General features: G+C 43.5%; 1 protein-coding gene across 1 annotated transcript; it reads left to right on the top strand.

Annotated features, from left to right (window-relative positions):
• Window positions 1-2601: 2601 nt before the first annotated feature.
• Window positions 2602-14162, top strand: SRGN (serglycin). The gene is made up of 3 exons (XM_032841529.1): window positions 2602-2749; window positions 10298-10445; window positions 13921-14162. The coding sequence occupies exons 1-3, from the start codon at window positions 2674-2676 to the stop codon at window positions 14159-14161; spliced, it is 465 nt and encodes a 154-aa protein (XP_032697420.1). The 5' UTR covers window positions 2602-2673; the 3' UTR covers window position 14162.
• Window positions 14163-20469: the final 6307 nt, after the last annotated feature.

The following is a 20469-nucleotide window of genomic DNA, read 5'->3' as shown; positions in this document are numbered from 1 at the left end:
GGTCAGTTTTAAGACTCTAGAGACATAGATTTGGAACAGGGTCTGTTTGACTTTGGTTTTTTTGGTGTAGTGCCCAGTTCAGAGTCGAGACCATCTCACTGAGGAGCCCAGGAGGTCCTAGAGGCTGCTGAGTGGCAGGCTTTTTAACTTAGAGCTTTAAAAAAAAAAAAAAAGAAGAAAGAAAGAAAGAAAGAAAGAAAGAACGAAAGAAAAGAAAAGAAAAGAAGAGAAGAGAAATGAGTCCGGGAGCCATCCCTCCAAGCAGTTTTGGGCTGCCCTCAGTATCCCTTCTGACAACCTCAGGTCATCTCAACGTCTTAACAAGTATTTTGCTGAGTTGTGATGCAGAGAGTTTCAAGTGCTCTAAAAGGATCTGCTTTTAGGGGTGCCTGTGTGGCTCAGTGGGTTAAGCCTCTGCCTTTCAGCTCAGGTCATGATCTCGGGGTCCTGGGATTGAGCCCCGAATCAGGCTCTCTGCTCAGTGGGGAGCCTGCTTCCCTCTCTCTCTCTGCCTAATTGTGATCTCTCTTTCTCTCTGTCAAATAAATAAATAAAATCTTTTTAAGAATCTTCATTTAAAAAGACCACCCCAAAACCAATAGCTAGTGAAAAGCCATGTTTGCATGAAGAGGGGAGGACGCGGGCACATTGATGGCTTTTTAAGATGTGTCCCTGGTGTGTGTGCTGTTCCAGGGCTATTGTTAAGGAATAAAGAGGCCCATTTCATGGGCAAATCAGTTGAGTGACAAGTAAAGTAGGTGCATTTCAGGTTGCCTGGTAAATGAAGGGTTAAATCCAGAACAGAACTGGTCTTTTTAAAATTATGGATTACAGGCTTATTTGTTGTAGAGGGTAAGGTTTGTGGACCAATAAGGATCGTCTTTGGTCAATGGAGGCAACTTTGGGCAAGAAGATGGTAGGGACCCAGCCCAGAGGAGGACTGCGAACGCAGCTGTGAGCTTTCACGGGCACTCTCTCCTTGGCTTCCCTCCCCATCGTCAGAACGAGAATGGCAGCACAAGTTGTCGGTGGCCAGCATCTCTGCCTGCGAAGTGAGGGAAACTGCTGGTGGTCAGAATAGTGGGAGAAGAAGGGATTGTTTGAGAACCCCAAACCATTCATTCATTCATTCATTCATTCATTTATTTATTTATTTTAAAGAATCACCAGACCGAGCTCTGAGCGGTCCTGAGGCTTTGCAGGGCTTTACTGAAGCTACTGATGGGGATTATTGGTTTTAGAAAACCCTGATGGTGCCAGGGTTTTAAATTGGGGATAGGGTTAAAAGGGACCGAGGATGAGGGCTGTTATTTCAAGCTGACACCATATTCATAGTAGGGAACCCACTGGGGTTGTGACTTGGGGGGTTCCTCACAGCAGAAAGGGAGTCCCTGGACGCACTCGCAGCTGGTTCTGAGGACGGTCAAGAGGGCCTTTCTTCATGACCCTCAGGGACTCGCACCACAGCTCCCCAGCGATTAGATTCCGAGGCCCGTCCTCAGCAGGAAATGGTAAAGGAATCAGCAGGAAGCTGAAGACAAGAGAAGGGAAACTCCTCCCTCGAGTCAGAGGACTGGAGAGTGAGGGTGCGAAGGGAAAGGGGGGCTGGAGGGAGAGGCCTTGAGATGGAGAGTGGCTGAGCCTTGAATAGAAGGAAACTGCGCGCCCCCAGGGCCAGAACACATGATAACCGCTGGTGTTTACTGTCTGTACGGGGTGTCCCACCGTCCTTCGGAGGTCTCGGCGCGATGCCCAGGACCTGGGACCTGGGACCTGGGGCTGTGGCGAGTGGGTTTTCTGAGCTCCCGCAGCCGGCTGAGAGGGCCGCTCGGCTTGTTTCTGATTCTCCGGCTCCTCCAAGGCCAGGGAGCGCCAAAACCAAGTTGAACAATCTTACCGGGGGAGCAGACGAAAGTGTACGTGGAACAAACGATGAGAGATACTTGGTGTGAAGGAGCAGAGGAACGCGAGATCATTTCTCTGAGCCGGTTCTTGCCAACCGGAAGTCCTCCCTGGGTTCTGGAGGCAGAGGGGAGGCCCCGCGGTCCAAGGGCAAGCAGCCGGTCCGAGGAGAGGACGCGGGCTCTCTGAAATCGGAGACCACTTCCTCCTAGAGGACAACTCCGCTCTGAACCCTCGCTTCTGGAGCTTGACTCAGTGAGCTAGGCTACCCCTGATGAAGGAGAACATCCATATTTTAGGTTGAAGGTCCCCGGTGATGGAAAGGCAGCCCCCACCCTCCCCCAGCTCCCTCTCGCCCCCAGGGCAGTCCACACTCTCTGGTTAACCATCTGGTGTTTAGGTGGTTCACTGAAGAAAGGAAAAAACAGACTATACCGAATGCTGATTCTGCTGCTTTAGTGGGAAAAAATTACCAACAGGCAAGTGGCAAACAACAAAACTTTCGAAAAAGCAGACCCGGGAGAGTCCAGAGAAGTTTCATAACGGGTATGAATAGAGCTTTTGCTGTCTTCTTCTTCTTCTTCTTCTTTTTTTTTTTTTATCTTGCTGGGTTTTGATGTGGATCTCTATTTGTTCAGGAAATCATGACGTGGGTTCTGGGCAGGGTTTGAGGTTTTGGAACTTTTTCTAAAAGGGACAGAGTGCACCCTGCTGCATTTCCTCACCGTGAGGTCAGCGTGCAGGCAGCAGAGCTGACGTGAGCCCGTCGCCATGCAGCCGCTCCTCTTGGGCAGTAGGCTCGCCCTGGCTCTTGCCCTCCTCCTGGTTTTGGATTCTTCAGTTCAAGGTAAGACCCAGGAATCTCGTCCCCCTCCCCCTCTATTTTTGCAAGCCCCGGGGTCCACACAAATGATTATAGTCACTTTAAGGTACAGAATGTATTATATCATAGGCAAGGAGGCAAAGAGAAAGGATGGAGGGGGGATGCTGAACTCTTTAATGTGAGTTTAGTTAAGAAAAATGACACGCTGAGACAGGTGTGGCCTCGTAAACTCTCACCGTGCTCGAAAGGTGTTCTTTTATTTTTTGATGAAGAGGTATAGTTTGGGGCGCCTGGGTGGCTCAGTCGGTTAATTTGCCTCAGGTCATGATCCCAGAGTCCTGGGATCGAGCCCCACATCGGGATCCCTGCTCAGTGGAGAGTCTGCTTCTCCCTCTCCCTCTGCCTGCTGCTCTGCCTACTTGTGTTCTCTCTCCATCTCTCTAATAAATAAATAAATAAATAAATAAAATCTTAAAAAAAAAAAAGGTATAGTTTATAAACTTCTAAAACCTCAAGGAAGGTCAACTGACGAGTCCCTAAACTTTACCTCTGAAATTGAATAATATACCGTAGGTTAGTTAAATTGAATTTTAAATGAAAAAAGTTTTTAAAACTCCAGAAAGGAATACAGGAGAAGATGGACTGTTGAGAGAGTACCTACCTCTCCCTAAGGGTTTATATCAGTCCCAAGTTTTAACATATTATGGTAGTGTCATAATTATTCTAACAGTGGAAAGTGATATACTTTAAAAATCAGAGTAAACTTGACTGTGTATTTTTTCCTTTTTTTTTTTTTTAAAAAAAATTGAGTTCTTAGTGAAAATTCAACTATGGTTAGACATAGTACAAACCCTCTTGGTTTAAAGAGAGACCAGTGAATTTTAGTATTTGTGCTACTAGACATTACATTTGGAAATTTCTTGTTAGGTTTCTCTATCATTTAGGGTTGTTTAGTCAGACTGAAACAACTTAATATCCTTATGATGAAGACAACAGAAACGACCAGTTTGTAAGAAGAATATAGTTTCTTTTCTTTTGGTAAATATGGGATCATGTCTAAATAAGGCAGAAGGTCATGGCCTGATAAACACACGGGAGAATTTATAGAAGAAAATTCTTTAAATTTTCCCAATTTGTACAAGAAATAGTGACACACATGTCCTGGATTTGTTTCTTCGAAGTGACTTCTAGTTGTCCCATTTTTACTTCTGGTGGAAATGAAATCGTACAGATAATCTCAGATATATTCATTATATATTGGAAACTTATAAAATAATTTTCTTCTTGTTATGCAATTATTGAAGAAAATAACTGCAAATAATGTTGCTGAAACTTTTCTACTAATTATGTATTTAAAATTTTTTTATAATCTGTAATTTTTAAAACATAAAACAGTATTGATTTTAAGAAACAGTCTTGGGTCTTCTAGGGAAAATCTGGAGCTTGATGAAATAATTCCCTAATGTGTTCTGACAAGATCCTGAGTAATAAGGTCTACATCTGTAGCACAAACTCGAGTGACTAGTGGGGGGGGGTCCACCCCCGCTAGAGCTAAGTCAGTCTTTACATAGTCGAGATTTCCCCCAAATATCACATTGCCCACTAAAATTCAGTAGGTAAAACTGGAATTGAAACAGAAACATTCTTGGGCACCTGAGTGGCTCAGGTCATGATCCTCGGGGACCTGGGATCAAGCCCCGAGTTTGGCTCCCTGCTAAGAGGGGAGTCTGCTTCCCCCCTCCCTCTGCCCCTGCTCGTGCTCTCTCTCTCTTTCTCAAATAAATAAATAAAATCTTTTAAACAGCAAAAACTTTCCTTACGTAGTAGGTATTCATCAGAAAGTGAAGAAACCATTATGAAAACGTATAAAGTACTAGCATTTATGTCATTACCTGGTAGGTTTCACTCTTTGTTGGAAAAGGAACCAAAAAAGATAGAGTGAATGAACTGAAAAACGAGGGTATTTCCAAAGGAGAAGTGCCCTTGGTGTTGGAATTAAGGGCTTGTGCCCGCATCTGAATAAGAAGGGAAAGAGATGCCCACCCACGGCGCATGCCAGCAGCTCCGGGCAGCCATACCGAAGGCGCGCCACCATTTCCCATCCATCCATGGGATGCCAGGTGCAATTCAACAGCATTCGTCCCCCATCTTTTTAAAAAATGTTTATTTAAACCATTGATTTGACTGAACTGCTCAAACCTGGCTTTTGACTTGTTTTAAAAAACATATTCAAAACGTCTCACTGTGTTAGTTTGCTGAGGCTGCACAGTACCCAGACTGGTGTGGCTTAACAGAAATACATTTTCTCACAGTTCTGGAGGCTGGAAGTCCGAGATCAAGATGTCAGTGGGGCAGGTTTCATTCTGAAGCCTCTCTCCTTGGCTTGGAGAAGCCCATCTTCCCTCTGTCTTCACACGGTCCTTCCTCTGTGTGTGTGTGTGTGTGTGTTTATGTTAGTGTCTCTTCTTCTAAGGACACCAGCCATATTGGACTAGGGCTCATCTGTATGAACTCATTATCCCTTAATTACCTCTGTGAAGGCACGATCTCCAGATATAATCCCATTCTGAGATACTGAGGGTTAGGACTTCAACATACGAATCGATGGGACACAATTCAGCCCGTATCAGGTACAATAAGTCAAATCCAAGTCAAGACAGGATGTAAAATTGTGCCTGTCAGGTGCAAAGGATGGGAAATTTGGCAATGTGCAGGAGATCCTGAAGAGCACAGGTGGCTATCGATTTAATGTAGAGTGCCAGGGAATTATTGATTATTGATAAGGTCTGTTTTTTTTTTTTTTAAAGATACCCATAAAGAGAGAAAATGGAAGATCCATGAGCAGGTGTGGCCAGATCATGTGTTCACTCCACACTCCCTAGATTATAGTAGATACTGATTTCACCTGTGTGTGCTGCTGTTTGATTAAAGTAATTTTGTATCCATTCTCTCATAAATGATCATCACATTCCCTGTGAGGAGAAATTAACACCGATTTATAGACAGAAAATTGATCTTGCATTCACCATCTCATTTGCTCTTTAGATCAACCTCTTGTGAAATATTTGAGACTTGTTTTAGGCCGGTTACAGCTAGTTAATGCTAGAAGCGGTCATTTGGTTTCAGGGTCAGAGTTAACTTTCTGTTGCAGCTTGGCCGTCTTCTAGGTAGATTAGAGATTTTCTTTCTTTCTTTCTTCCTTCCTTCCTCCCTCCCTCTCTCTTTAAATATTTTTTCCTTAAGTAGGCTCCACGCTGAGTGTGGAGACCAACAAGGGGCTTGAACTCATGACCCTGAGATCAAGACCTGAGCTGAGATCAAGAGTCAACACTTCACCCACTGAGCCACCCAGGTGCCCCTTTAAGGATTTTATTTTTAAGTAATTGCTACACCCAACATGGGACTCGAACATTTTTTTAAAAGATTTTATTTATTTGACAGAGAGAGAGATAGTGAGAGACCACAAGCAGGGGGAGTGGGAGAGGGGGAAGCAGGCTTCCTGCTGAGCAGGGAGCCTCATGTGGGACACGATCTCAGGACCCTGGGACCCTGACCTGAGCCGAAGGCAGATGCTTAATGACCAAGCCACCCAGGGGCCCCTTATGAGACTTGAACTTATGACTTTGAGATTTTCTTTATATAAAACAAAAACCCTGGGGCTCCTGGGTGGCTCAGTGGGTTAAGGCCTCTGCCTTCAGCTCAGGTCATGATCCCAGGGTGCTGGGATCGAGCCCCGAATTGGGCTCTCTGCTCACCAGGGAGCCTGCTTCCTCCTCTCTCTCTCTGCCTGCCTCTCTGCCTACTTGTGATCTCTGTCTGTCAAATAAATAAATAAAATATTTAAAAAAATAAAACAAAAACCCTTGCTTTGACTATGGTAGACTTGCTATAAAGTTTACCACTGAATTGAAGGTTAGAGAGAGAGAAATTGAAAGTAAACTTGGAACGTTTATAGCTTGTCAAACCATGCAGGGTTGGGGGAACCTTACGTGTCTTGTGGAATTGATTTTCCAATAGGAAGCAACTGCAGCTTAGTGATGTGATGTCTGTTTCAATGCTACCAAAACAATGACCAAAAATGATCTTTTTTTTTTACCCACCCCCCCCCATGGCATTTTCCGCTTAAGTTGCTGTAACATACCTGTAGCAAATCTCCATTAAGAACAGGAATTTGGTAAATTGTGATGATGTTAGGGAAATTTTGGTATAACAGTATAAAAAGATACAGAGAGGAGCACTTGACTGGCTTAGTTCATAGAGCATGGTTGTGAGTTCGAGCCCAGTGTTGGCCATGGAGACTACTTTAATAAAATAAAAAGTAAAAATATTTTTAAAGAAAGTTGCAGAGGGATGACAGGAGTAATGTTCATTCTTAGAAAGCATTTTGGTAAAGCAGGACTAGTGACATTGTGTGTGTGTGTGTGTGCGTGCGCGTGCACGCGCGCGCATGTGCTGTGGTGGGGACAGTGAGGGAAAGGATTCTAAATAAAACCACTCTTTTCCCTGGAATCCACCACAAAATTAACCAGCAGATCCAGCAGGTGGGGCTTTTGAGGAAGATAACCTTTGTGTCCACTAGCATTCTCCCTTTTCTTTTCTTTCTTTCTTTTTTTTTTTTTCAATTACGGTAATCATAATACATTGCTCCCAAGCAAGATAGAGTCAAAGTAGTCCCATGACAGCAGAGGCTGACACTGTTGAATTCACATCATGCCAATACCCTTCAGTAGATACGTCAGGAACTTTGTGTCTGTAACCATGCTTTTTATTTTAGAGCTGACTGAAAATGATCAGCCCCAGATTAGATAAACTTTTTTTGGGGGGGAGGGGGGAGACTTCTACAAGTTTTTAAACAGCTTCATTGAAATAGGCTTCACAAACCATACGGTTCATCCATTTAAAGTGTATAGTTCAGGGACACATGGGTGGCTCAGTCGGTTAAGCATCTGCCTTCAGCTCAGGTCATGATCCCAGAGGGGGTGTGGGATCGAGTCCTGGGATCGAGTCCTGCATCTCGCTCCTTGCTCAATGGGAGTCTGCTTCTCTCCTGTCTCTTCCTCTGGCTTGTGCTCTCTCTCTCTCTTGCTCACTCACTCTCTCTCCCTCTCAAATAAATAAATACATTCTTAAAAAAATAAAGTGTACAGCTCAATGTTTTTTTAATGTATATTGACAGATATATGCAACTATCACCACAGTCTCCTATCATCCCCCCCAAAAAGAAGCCCCTCTTTTTAAAAAAATAGATTTTATTTTTAAGTCATCTCTACACCCTGTGTGGAGCTTCAACTTACAACCCTGAGATCAAGAGTCTCATGCTCCCCCAACTGAGCCAGCCAGGCTCCCCAAGAAATCCCTCTATAAATTTCAAAAACAGATTCTGAATTCTGGGGCGGCGGGGGGGTGGATTTTGTATTTTATAATTTGTTTTCACTAATTGGCCAAAGTTGTATTTGTTACGTGGGTGAAAAAATACAGTCTTTCACCTGGACGCTTCCTCCTAAAGTTTTAGTTTTGCTTTTCTGCGTAACTTCCTATCTCTGCAAACATTACCTCAGTTGCATGCACACCAATTGCATGTAAAGGAGAATGCCGAGACCTACCCTGTCCAGAACGATAGCCCCCGAGCACTTGAAATGTGGCAAAAGTCCAAACTGACATGTGCTGTTAAGTACAAAATAGACACCAGATTTGGAGACTAACATGAAAAGAAAAATGTAAAATATTAATAACTTGTATATTGCTTAATATATTTATATTAAATAGCAATATCTGAATACATTGGATGAGTAAAATGTGTTGACATTAATTTCGCTTGTCTCTTTTTACTTTTAAAAATACGGCTGCTAGAACACTGAAAATAACCTGTGTGGTTTGTCTTCACGCTGTTGAACAGCCCTGGTCTGGCCGGCACAGAGCGTGAAGCTGGCGCCCTCTGCTGGAGATGTTGGGTTTCTACCCCACGTACAATAACGGGGCTTCTAAGTAGCAACCAGATGTCAGTCTTAGGCTGTTTTGGGAAAGGATCAGAGACGGAGAAAGAAAACGAAAACATAGTAAATACCATACCTAAAGATTTGTGCTAGATGTTTTACATACTGTTATCTCGTTTGGACTGGAACTCTTTGGGGCTCTGTTATTCACCTTTGAATGATGAGAAATTGAGAATCAGGTACCAAATGGTAGAACGAGTATTTAAATTCTTGATCCCTATAAGCTGTCCACTAGCAGAGATTGGTCACCGTGGTCTTCCTCCTCATCAGAGAAACTAACATGGAGAGAGCTCGGACCTGGTGCCAGGTGTTATTCTAAGAACCTAGTGTTTATATCTCATTATTCGATCTATGGAGGTACAGGAAGGTTAAGTAAGTTGGTCAAGGATACATAGCCAGTAAGGGGCAGACATTGTGTGTTATCTTGCTACTTTACCTCCAGGCTCCAGGCAGTGACAGAACTAACCCATTTTGGATGACTGGCTGTCCCAGACCAGCGGGGAGTATGTGTCGCCTTCTGCCCCTCCCCCACTCATTCCCCCCCTTTCTCTCTCTCTCTCTCTCTCTCTCTCAAAAATAAATAAATAAAGCTTCAAAGGATATGCAGTAACGTACCACTGTCTTCTGCCTACCCATTCCCTCAGAGAGCCTGTTTGTTCTGTATCTGTTCAGAGGTTCAAGATACTTGCATGTAAGCATGTATGTAAATACAGTCTTAAAAACACACACACACACGTTACCACAATGCATAGTGTTCCTTACTTTTTAAAAATTTAATAATCTACCCTGGAGAATCGATATCAGTCTCCAGAGAGCTGATGCTCTTTTTTTTTTTTTTTAAGATTTTATTTATTTATTGGATAGAGAGAGAGATCACAAGTAGGCAGAGCGGCAGGCAGACAGAGGGGGAAGCAGGCTCCCTGCTGAGCAAAGAACCAGATGTGGAGCTCGGACCCAGGACCCTGGGATCATGACCTGAGCCGAAGACAGAGGCTTAATCCACTGAGCCACCCAGCCCCCCCTCTTTTTAAGAGTTATTTACTTATTTTATTTTATTTTATTTTATTTTTTTTAGAAAAGTACAGCTCACCAGTAGCAGAGCTGGGACATTACTCCAGGCAGCTGTTTGCCAAAGCCTATTCTTTTTTTTTTTTTAAGATTTTATTTATTTATTTGACAGAGAAAGACACAGCAAGAGAGGGCACACAAGCAGGGGGTGTGGGAGAGGGAGAAGCAGGCTCCCTGCTGAGCAGGAAGCCCCATGAGAGGCTCGATCCCAGGACCCTGGGATCATGACCTGATCCCAGACGCTTGACTGACTGAGCCACCCAGGTGCCCCTGCCAAAGCCCTATTCTAACCTTAAACTCTGGGCTACTTTTCAGGGTTGTTGTGAGGACAATGTGTATAAAAGGCTGGCACACAGCAGGTACATCTGTTATATTTACGGTCATAAAACCGGCCCACACCTTACCTTCTGTCAAATTTAGAATCAACTGAATCAAAAGTTTCTTAAGAACAGGGTGATTAGAAGCAGTATAAGAGATACGAATTAACCATGTGGCTTCCTTGTTTGGGCAGGTTTTCCTGTGCGCAGAGCCAGGTACCAGTGGGTACGCTGCAGTCCTGACGGCAATTCTGCAAACTGCATTGATGAAAAGGGACCCACGTTCAACTTGCTTCCAGGGGAATCCAAGAGAATCCTTCCTCTGAGGACCGACCCTTCTTCGTAAGTGAACTTTCCCCTTATTTTCCTTTCACCCACATCTGTTAAGATCTTGGCTTGGAGATGGGAGCGTTGTCCAGAAGGTCTTTCTTCAGCCTCTTGCTTTGATGGTTTGGTTCTCGCTGCACAGTATGTAATAAAACAGTACTGTGTTTACTGGCATTTGAGATGCGCAAGAATGCACGATTCATCTATACTTTTTAAAAAAGATTTTATTTATTTATTTGACAGACAGAGATCACAAGTAGGCAGAGAAGCAGGCAGAGAGAGAGATGGGGAAGCAGGTCCCCGCCAAGCAGTGAGCCCGATGTGGGGCTCGATCCCAGGACCCTGGGATCATGATCTGAGCCGAAGGCAGAAGCTTTAACCCATTGAGCCACCCAGGTGCCCCTCATCTATACTTTTGTAAGGTCTTTTTGTGGGGGCAGAGACAGACATCGAGTGCTTTTCACCAACAAGTACTGGAAATGAGTGAACATTATTTATGTAAGTAGAGCACAGTATCCATTGAAACCCAATCGGAGTATGTTAACTGAATGGGTAAACAAAACATAGTTTTTCCATTAAGTGGACTATTATTTGGCCCAAAGAGACAACAAACTACGGATACATGCTATCACATGAATGAGTCCTGAAAACATTACGCAATGTGAAAGAAAGCAGACACAGAAAGCCACACGTTGTATGATTCTGTCGACATGAAATGTCTGGAATAGGCTAATCTATAAAGGTGGGAGATAGATGAGTGGTCCTGGGGGGCTGGAGGAGAGAGAGGACTAGAGTGGGGAGTACAGGTGCGGGATTTTTGAGGGACGATAAAAATGTACTGAGATTAGATAGTAGTGAAAAAGAAATTAGGGAAAGGAAGAATAAATGGCCATGGCTTGTCAGAGAGCAAGCCAGACCTCTTCTTGATCAACTCAAACCTGCTTTAAACTTGCAAAAAAGATCCAACAGGAATTCGTAAGTAACCAAAATGGAATTGTCTTAGCATCAATTATTTCAATGAATATCAAAGTTATATAACATGCAGCAAAACTGTACTATGAAAAGGATTCTTGTAGAAGGCTTATTCCTTAGATTTAAAAGATTAGCTGTTGAAAGTCACTCTCCTTGAAGCTGGGTGGATCATCAAGTCCATGCCAGGTAAGACCATCATCCGTCTGAGGGTCCCGGTGACTCTCTTCATCACTGGCATTCACTGCATGAGAGATGACATCATCACCACCCTCAAAATGCCAGTCTGCCGTCCTGCTCCTGTGCTGCCGCTTTTAGCCCACAGCATTAAGCCTGAAACTGATTTCATAACATCCTCCTTGGTTTTAACTCAGGGGTTTCCATAGTAATTCATTTAAATCTAAAATGTTAGAGGAATAACCCAAGTTCTCCAAAACAACTGTTTTGCACCATTTCTTCTCTTCTTAAATCTCTTTGATCTTCCCCTTTCCCCAGCCAGGAAAGCTTCCTTCTTACTCTCACACTCCTGACACTTATGAATGAACCATCTCTGCTCTTGTATCAGTCCTGGGCCCATTTGCCCTCCTTTCCATCTTCCATTTCCCTTCTTGCTCTGTACTGGGTGGGGAGTGAGGGCTCATCCCACTGTCTGCCTTTCTTAGGCTCCCAGGTCTGTGGCTGTGTTTGGCCAATGGAAGGCACAGGAGGGAGATGGGGGAGCAAAGGAGGCAGGGGGAGACCAGGATATTTCTTCTCAAGCCCTACCTCTGTCTTATCCATGGCTTCTCTCCTGCCAGATGCTGGGATCAGATAATACCACCTTCTTCCATTACCCCTCTAGCCCAGAGAGCGAGGTATTTCCTTACTGTAGCCCAACTCTGAGTTTCCTCGCTATCCGCTAGCTGGCTTCACTTATCTAGGACGTCAGCTCTGCCGTTACTCCTCTGAGCCCAGTATCTTCTTGCTGTCGGTGTGCAAACATTCTCTAGCATCTTGTACAGTCAGGTGAACTCTCTTCTTTGACTCTGCATCCCTGCCAGCCATCTGCTCCTCTGCACAGGAAAACTTACCGAAAGGGATGCTTCCTATCTCCCCCGCTCCTCTACCCCTTCTGTTTGAACTTCTGTTCCCACCTTCCACTCAAGAGTCCTTGTTATGGTCGCGGTTACTCCTGCTTAACACATCCACTGTTTACTTCTCTACTCCTCTCCTTACTGAGCTTCTTAATTACCTTCAAAAACAGTTGACCGACCCCGCCCCCAACCCTTCTTTCCTCCCTTCGAAATGCGTTCTTCTCTGGGCTTCCATGGCCCCACCTTATCTTGAGTTTTCTTCTGCTTCCCTGATTGTTCTTTCTCCTCCGTTCAGTATTTAATAAGTTGTTGGTGTGGCCCTGACTCTGTCCAAGGCCCTTTCTCGATCTGCATCTTTGTTTAGGTGACCTCATCCTCTTCTATGGCTTCCACTGTGCGTGCGCATGTGCGGGCATGCATATGGCGCTACCGATCTGTGTTTCCAGCTCTGATCCCTTTTCCCTGACCTCACAGTGTAACTAACCCGCTGGTCACCCTCTAGTACATTAGTCTATTTCACTTCTCCACAAGGCATTTAGCACCGCCTCGTGTTTTCCTGATTTATTCATTTTTTATTGTCTGTCTTCCCCAACAAGTTCTAAATTTCTTGAGCAGGGACCTAATCTGTCAGTCCCCATTCTTAACTAGGCACTTAGAACAGGAATCGGATGTTCAATATTTACTGAATGCACGCATGAATGAAGCTCTAATCTGTTATATGGCCTGTGGATTGTTATTTTCATGGAAAACATGACCCATAGACTATAATATTAATTTTTGTCTCAGATGCTTAGTTGCCTTGTTCTACCACTGAGGGGTAACACCATTCCTCCCGTCTTTGGTGCTGAGTGGACTTCTAACCACCAAACTGAGCCCAGCTGAATGAATACACTTACTTTTTGAGAGGAAATTAGTTAATTGGTGGTAAACATAATGTTTAACTAGTTAGAGAATTTCTTAAGAATGAGTTTTGTTGATATTTTGTGAATTATTACAAGTTTTGTAGAAATTTTATGTTAGAAAAAAATGTCATCTATCTAAGCTAACTTACACTTGTTTGTCCTTTCTTTAATGGAAGAAAATGGGAAAGGCTGCTGCTTCTTCTTCTTCTTCTTCTTCTTCTTTTTAAATAAATGACTCCTTAAATTTACCAAGTACAGAATTACTATGCTAGTGGTAAGAAAAGTAGCATTGTTTATTATGAGTCTGCAATGCATAGATGTTGACTGATAAATAGAATGAGTTAAGTACAAGTATAGGCAAACATGTAGAGAGGTCTGCTTTGTTTTTTGTTTTAAAGCATTGAATAACTGGGAAACTTTTAACTTTTAATTTGAGCAACCAGCTGGCTGCATTAATTTTCTATCTTAAAAAATTTATTATGATTATATTCCTTAAGTCTCAAACTTTACTTTTTTTTTTTCCCTTTCATTTTTCTCTTACTTCAGAATGACAAGACCCCAGAACTTGAATAATGTCTTCCCTCTTTCTGAGGACTATTTTGTGTCTGGCTCTGGCTCTGGCTCTGGATCAGGATCTGGAAGTGGCTTAATTGAAATTGAAGAGGAATACCAACCAGTAGATGAAAACAATGCATTTTATTACAACTTTCGGCCTCTGAAGAGAAATCCACCATCAGACAACCAGGACTTGGTTCAAGATGGACCAGAAAAGAATTTTATTATGTAAAAGAGTGTAAAAGAGTTTCCATCTTGATGTCAGGCAGTGCATTCAATATATTTTATGTATCATAGTTAAATGATTACTTTTGCAACAAAAGGTCTTATGGAAACTTTAAAACATCTGAAAAAGAAGTTTAGGTTTTATTACCTTTTTTCCCTCGTGAATTCTTAAAGCTTCCTTTATCCTATTGTCCTGGAAAATACCTGTATTTCCTTTGTATCATATTCAACCAACGTCATTATGAAATTAACTGGACCATTCTTGTCTATAAAATTGCTTTAAAGAATAAATTATACTTATTTTAAAAGTTCAGTTTGAGAAGCAAGTTGGCAGGCAATATTTCATATCTAAGTCTTCAGAAACCTGACTCTGGTTGTGAATTATAGATATGCCTCTTTTCTTATGAAAAACCCAGATGCAACACATGATGAATTTATAGAGCAGCCGTTTGACAAGTCCAGTATAAAGTGTATTACTCTAATGTTACCACTGGATGTGTTTGCAGAGCTGGTGGACATTGTTCGTTGAGAAGTATGATTGCTGTTACAATTAGAAATGGAACACCCAAAGTAAAGCACAGTATGTTCTCAATAATTCATACTGCTTTACTTTTCTCCCTGGATATCTATGTATTTTCAAACCTTATCCTATTAAAGCAGAACTATAATCAACATGTTAAGCTGTCTGGGGTCTCTTGTTCTAAACTCAAGAAATAATTATTTTTGTTCAGATGTTTCTAGAAGTCTTATCAACAAAGTAATCTGTGAGATTATTTTACAGAGCAAATTTTAGAACTAGAATCCAATCCTATTCACTAGCAAATCAAGCAAACAGTTATGGGAGAACAAGAAGCTTGTTCTTGTCCAAACACTTCCTCTTCTTGAAGGCTTTTCCCATCCTGGTTCCCCTGAGTTCTGAAAAGCTTCTAAGCATCGTTTTCATGAATCCTGTTCTGCACGGTCCAGATCTCCTCGTCAGCACTGAGGACTTACGCAAATCAGTCTCTGCTGAAAAGAGCCACCTTGTCCAAGGCTCCACCTTTTCCCAGGGCAGCCGGTATCTAATGACTGGTTGGTGGGAACATATGAATGCCAGGCGCTTCCCCTGAACTTCGGGTAACACAGAAGGGCAATTGCAGATTTGAGCTCCCTGACAGGATCGTCAACACCTTGTTGGGCTGGCTTTGCGGTGCAGTTTCTTTCTTTGCTTAGTCTTGCTTCTTTCCAGTCTCCTTCCAGGTATCCTGAGAGAGCTCCCTTAGAAACTCTCTGCCTGGCTCCATGGAGAATCCAACCTGTGATAGTTGGTGCCAGGAAGGGTGGAAGGCAGATGCGATAATGGACTTGGGGGGCACCTGGGTGGCTCAGTTAAGCATCTGCCCTTGGCGCAGGTCATGATCTTGGGGTCCTGGGATCGAGCCCTGCATTGGGCTCCATGCTCAGTGCGGAGTCTGCTTCTCCCTCTCCCTCTGCCATGCACTCCTCCCCACACCCACTCCAGCCACAAGCTCGTGTGTGTACTCTCTCTTTCTCTCTCAGATAAATATGGAGCTAGATCCCTTGCTGCCCGGCTGGCAATGAGGACCCCATCCCTGGCCGTAGATGCAGCACAGTCCCAAGACAGGGTTACAATTGTTAACATTTTCAGATGATGGACTGGGTTGGCACACCAGTGTGAGGGAGGGCACCCCAGTGTGGAGTACGAGGTACTGAGACAGTAGTAATTATAAAGACAATAGTATTGGATGTCTATTGCTGGAAGCAATGAAGAGTTTTAAAAGAGACAATGAAAAATCAAGGATAATGAATTAAAAGCTAACTGTGAAAACAAATGAGATCCCCCCCCAGCAAGTTTTTAGGCAGGCCTCAGAGACCCTGCAGGTTCGGTTCCAGACCACCACCATAGAGTGAATAGTGCAATAAGTGAGTCAAATGAATTGTAGTCTCCCATTCCATGTAAGAGCTATGTTTCACTATACCATAGTCTATTAAGGATGCTATAGCATTGTGTCTACAAAAACAATGTACGTACCTTAATTTAAAAATACGTTATGGCTGGGGCGCCTGGATGGCTCAGTGGGTTAAAGCCTCTGCCTTCGGTTCGGGTCGTGATCCCAGGGTCCTGGGATCGAGCCCTGCGTCGGGCTCTCTGCTCAGCGGAGAGCCTGTTTCCTCCTCTCTCTCTCTGCCTGCCTCTCTGCCAACCTGTGGTCTCTGTCAAATAAATGGGTAAAATCTTTTAAAAAAAAATACGTTATGGCTAAAAAATGTTAACCATCCTCTTTTAGTGAATCATAATCTTTTTGCTAGTGAAGTGTCTTGTCTTGATGTTGATGTCTGCTGGCTGATCACAGTGACGGTTGCTCAAGGTTGGGGTGCCTGCAGCAATTTCTTAAAATCAGACAATTTTAGCCACATTGATCAACTCTCCCTTCATGGATGATGTCTCTGTTGCGTGGGATGCTGTTGGATAGCATTTTGTCCACAGTAGAACTTCTTTCAAAACTGGGGTCTGTCCTCTCAAGCCCTGCCCCTGCTCTAACCGTGGATGTGATATTCTAAGTCCTTAGTTGTCATTTCAGCCTCCTTCATGGTGTCTTCATCAGGACTAGTTCCTGTCTCCAGAAACCACTTTCTCTGCTGATCCAGAGGAAGCAACTCCCTAGCTGTTCAGGTTTGGTCATGAGTTTGTAGCCATGAAGCCCCAGCTCCAGGCTCCCCTTCTAGTTCCAGTTCTAGTTCTGGTTCTAGTTCTAGTTCCAGTTCCAGTTCTAGTTCTGGTTCTAGTTCTGGTTCTAGTTCTAGTTCTAGTTCTAGTTCCGGTTCCGGTTCCAGTTCCAGTTCCAGTTCCAGTTCTAGTTCTAGTTCTAGTTCTAGTTCTCTTGCTGTTTCCACCACATCTGCAGTTACTACCTCCACCGAAGTCTCCAATCCTTGAAAGTCATCCAGGAAGGTCAGAATTAACCTCTTCCACACCCTTATTCATGTTGTATTTTGACCACTTCCCAGGAATCACGAATGTTCTTAATGGCATCTAGAATGGTGAATCCTTTCCAGAAGGTTTTCCATTTACTTTGTGCAGACTCATCAGAGGATCACTATCCATGGCAGTTATAGCCTTAAGAAATATATTTGTTTAAATAATAAGACTTTCAAGTCTTGTTCCAGGTCTCCTTGATCCAGTCTGCAGGATGGATGCTGTGTGATGCGTGAAAATAACATTAACCTCTTTGTACATCTCCATCAGAGCTCTTGGGTGACTTGGTGACATTGTCAATGACCAGTAACATTTTGAAATATTTTTTTCTAAGCAAGCAGGTAGTAAACTATGTTGTAAACAGATGTGCTATCATTTAAGCTTTGCCCCATTTATAGATCACAGGCAGAGTAGGTTTAACAGAATTCTTAAGGGCCCTAGGACTTTTAGAATGGTAAATGAGCACTGGCTTCAACTTAAAGCCACCAGCTGCATTAGCCCCTTGCAAGAGAATCAAGTCGGTGCTGTGCAGCTTTAAAGCCAGACATTGACTTTGATCTCACTATGGAAGTTCTAGATGGCATCTTCTGCCAGCAGAAGGCTGTTTTGTTTATTTTTTTAAAAAAGATTTTATTTATTTATTTGACAGAGAGAGAAATCACAAGTAGACAGAGAGGCAGGCAGAGAGAGAAGGGGAAGCAGACTCCCTTCTGAGGCTGAAGCCTGATGCGGGGCTCGATCCCAGGACCCTGAGATCATGACCTGAGCTGAAGGCAGAGGCTCAACCCACTGAGCCACCAGGTGTCCCACTTTTATTTATTGAGTGCAGTACCTTCGTGAACGATCTCGGCTTGATCTTCTGGATAAGTTGCTGCAGCTTTGACATCAGCAGTTGCTACCTCACCTTATACATTTTTTTTCCTTTGAGAGAGAGAGAGAGAGTCTTAAGCAGGCTCCATGCTCAGTGTGTGAGCCCACACAGGGCTCAATCTCCTGACCCGTGATCATGACCTGAGTTGAAATCAAGAGTGGGACACTTAACTGACCGAGCCATACAGGCACCCCCACCCCTTGCATTTCTATGTTATGGAGACTGCTTCTTTCCTTAAACGTCAAGAAGCAAACTCTGCTAGCTTCAGACTTTTCTTTTGCAGCTTCCTCCCCTCTCTCAGCCTTCACAGAATTGAAGAGAGTTAAGGCCTTGCTCTGCATTACGTTTTGGCATAGGGGAATGATGTGGCTGGTTTGATCTATCCAACCACTCAAACTTTCCCCATATCAGTGTAAGGCTATTTTGCTTTCTTATCATTCGTGGGTTTGCTAGAGTACCACTTCTCATTTCCGTCAAGAACTTTTCCCTTGTATTCACAACTTGGCTAACTGTTGGGTGCAAGAGGCCTCGCTTTCAGCCTATCCAGATTTTCAACCTGCCTTCCTCACTAAGCTTAGTCATTTCCAGCTTTTGATCTAAAGTGAGACACATGCACCTCTTCCTTTCACTTGAACACTACGAGACCATTGTAGTGTTATTAACTGGCCTAATTTCAATATTGTTGTGTCTCGGTATAGGGAGGCTGGAGGAGAGAGAGACACACACGGGGAATTGCCTGATGAGTGGAGCTGTCAGAGCACATACAACATTCATTGATTAAGCTTGCCGTCTTTTATATGTGCAATTTATGATACACCAAGACAATTACAACAGTAACATCGAAGATCACTGATCACAGATCACCCTGACAAATACAATAATAATGAAAAAGTTAGAAATGTTGTGAGAATTACTACAACGTGACACAGAAAGTGAGCAAATGCTGGTGAAAAAATGGTGCCGAGAGACGTGTTGCCAGAAATCAATTTCTAAAAAACACAATACCTGCGAATCACAAGAACATGAAGCATCATCAGATGGTTATGCTTGTATTAAGAAGCTGTCTTCCACAGCAGAAGGGTAGAAGCAGCTGAGGACCAGGCCCGTGATGTAATCTGAAGACTAACAGGGTTCTCAAATGTTGTCAACCTAGAAGTCTGTTATGTAAAGTCAGGGCCCTGAATAGGAAAAAGTGTGGCCCTGAGAGAGGACATCTAGGTTGATACATTCAGATCTTGATGCCCTGGATTCCCTCAAGTCCTCTGAACTTAAGAAGAGGCCCCTTCCTTAAGAACTAATGCTTGGCTTGAAAATTATTAAGAGGCGTGTGCCCTTCGACATCACATGGATGCTCCCTCAAAGTCTATCCCCATCTTCCCTCCTACCCCTGAGGTCAATGACTACAGTTACAATAAAAACGAGCAGGGAAACATTGGGCCTGCTAAGAAAGAAAGGTAATATACTCTCAAGATTCTGCAGGACCCAGCCGTCATGTATCTCAGCAGCTGAGTATCTGTGGGACTTAATTCTAAGAGCACTAGATTAAGGGATAAAAGTAAAATGTAAAGTAGGATCAAGTAGCGTTTACCAACCTAGAAGTACTATTGTGGGATACACGTTTTAACACCCTGGCGAGAACTCCAGGAGAAGGTGTTGATGCATCGCTAAAATGGCTCTCAGAAGCTTGAAGGAAGTGACCACCCTTCTCAAGTGGATTGGAAATGCTACAGCCGCCAAGGCGGGCAGTGGAAGAAGGGATGAAAAGGTTTAAGGAAGTGAGTATGTTAAATGAACAGACTGTAAGCCTTGAAAACCCACCAGAGGACTTCGTTCTGCAGGAAGGCCCAAGCAATAAAGATATGCTGGTGAGAACGACATGTCTGAGCTCATTGATGAGCCACTGGTATGGCGCCATTTTTCAAGGAGACCTCTGTGGCAAGTTGACTGTATCAGGCCCTTTCCATCCTGGAGGGGCCAGGGATTTGTTCTAATAGGAACAGACATGTACTCTAGGTATGGATTTGCCTTTCTTACCTGCAGGGCCTCCAACAACACCAGTATCTAAGGGTTATTGATCCTTAGAATGTTTGACCCACAGATATGATTGCATCCAACCAAAGGAGCCACTTCACAGCAAAGACTTTCCGCAGTGGTACATGACCATGAGATCCACGGGTTCCATCACATCTCCTAGATGCCACCCACACAATGGGATGATTGCTGTTGAAGGTAACAGCCAAGATACCAGCATTGATATAATGCACTGAAGCTGGGATGCCAACTTCCAGGATGCAGTACACATGTTAAATCAATAAACTTTATATCATGCTGGGTCCATACTATGTAGAATACATGGTTCCAGGAACCAAGAAGTGGAAGTAGGATAGGATGTAGTTAACATCAAACCCACTGTGGGGAATTTGTGCTTCCTAGTCCTGTAATTCTGTGTTCTGCAGATTTAGATGTT

The sequence above is a fragment of the Lontra canadensis genome, unplaced genomic scaffold, assembly GCF_010015895.1.
Source record: "Lontra canadensis isolate GAN:19392208 unplaced genomic scaffold, GSC_riverotter_1.0 scaffold3, whole genome shotgun sequence".
Classification (NCBI taxonomy): Eukaryota; Metazoa; Chordata; class Mammalia; order Carnivora; family Mustelidae; genus Lontra; species Lontra canadensis.
The sequence above is the reverse complement of the archived record's forward strand: the minus strand, read 5'-3'. Positions and strand labels throughout refer to the sequence as shown.

Bases quoted from the DNA above. Each gene is read 5' to 3' on its own strand.
- SRGN (XM_032841529.1), top strand. From the start codon at position 2,674: ATGCAGCCGCTCCTCTTGGGCAGTAGGCTCGCCCTGGCTCTTGCCCTC. The intron at 2,750-10,297 runs GTAAGACCCAGG...TTGTTTGGGCAG, and splicing joins TTTGGATTCTTCAGTTCAAG to GTTTTCCTGTGCGCAGAGCC. The intron at 10,446-13,920 runs GTAAGTGAACTT...CTCTTACTTCAG, and splicing joins CTGAGGACCGACCCTTCTTC to AATGACAAGACCCCAGAACT.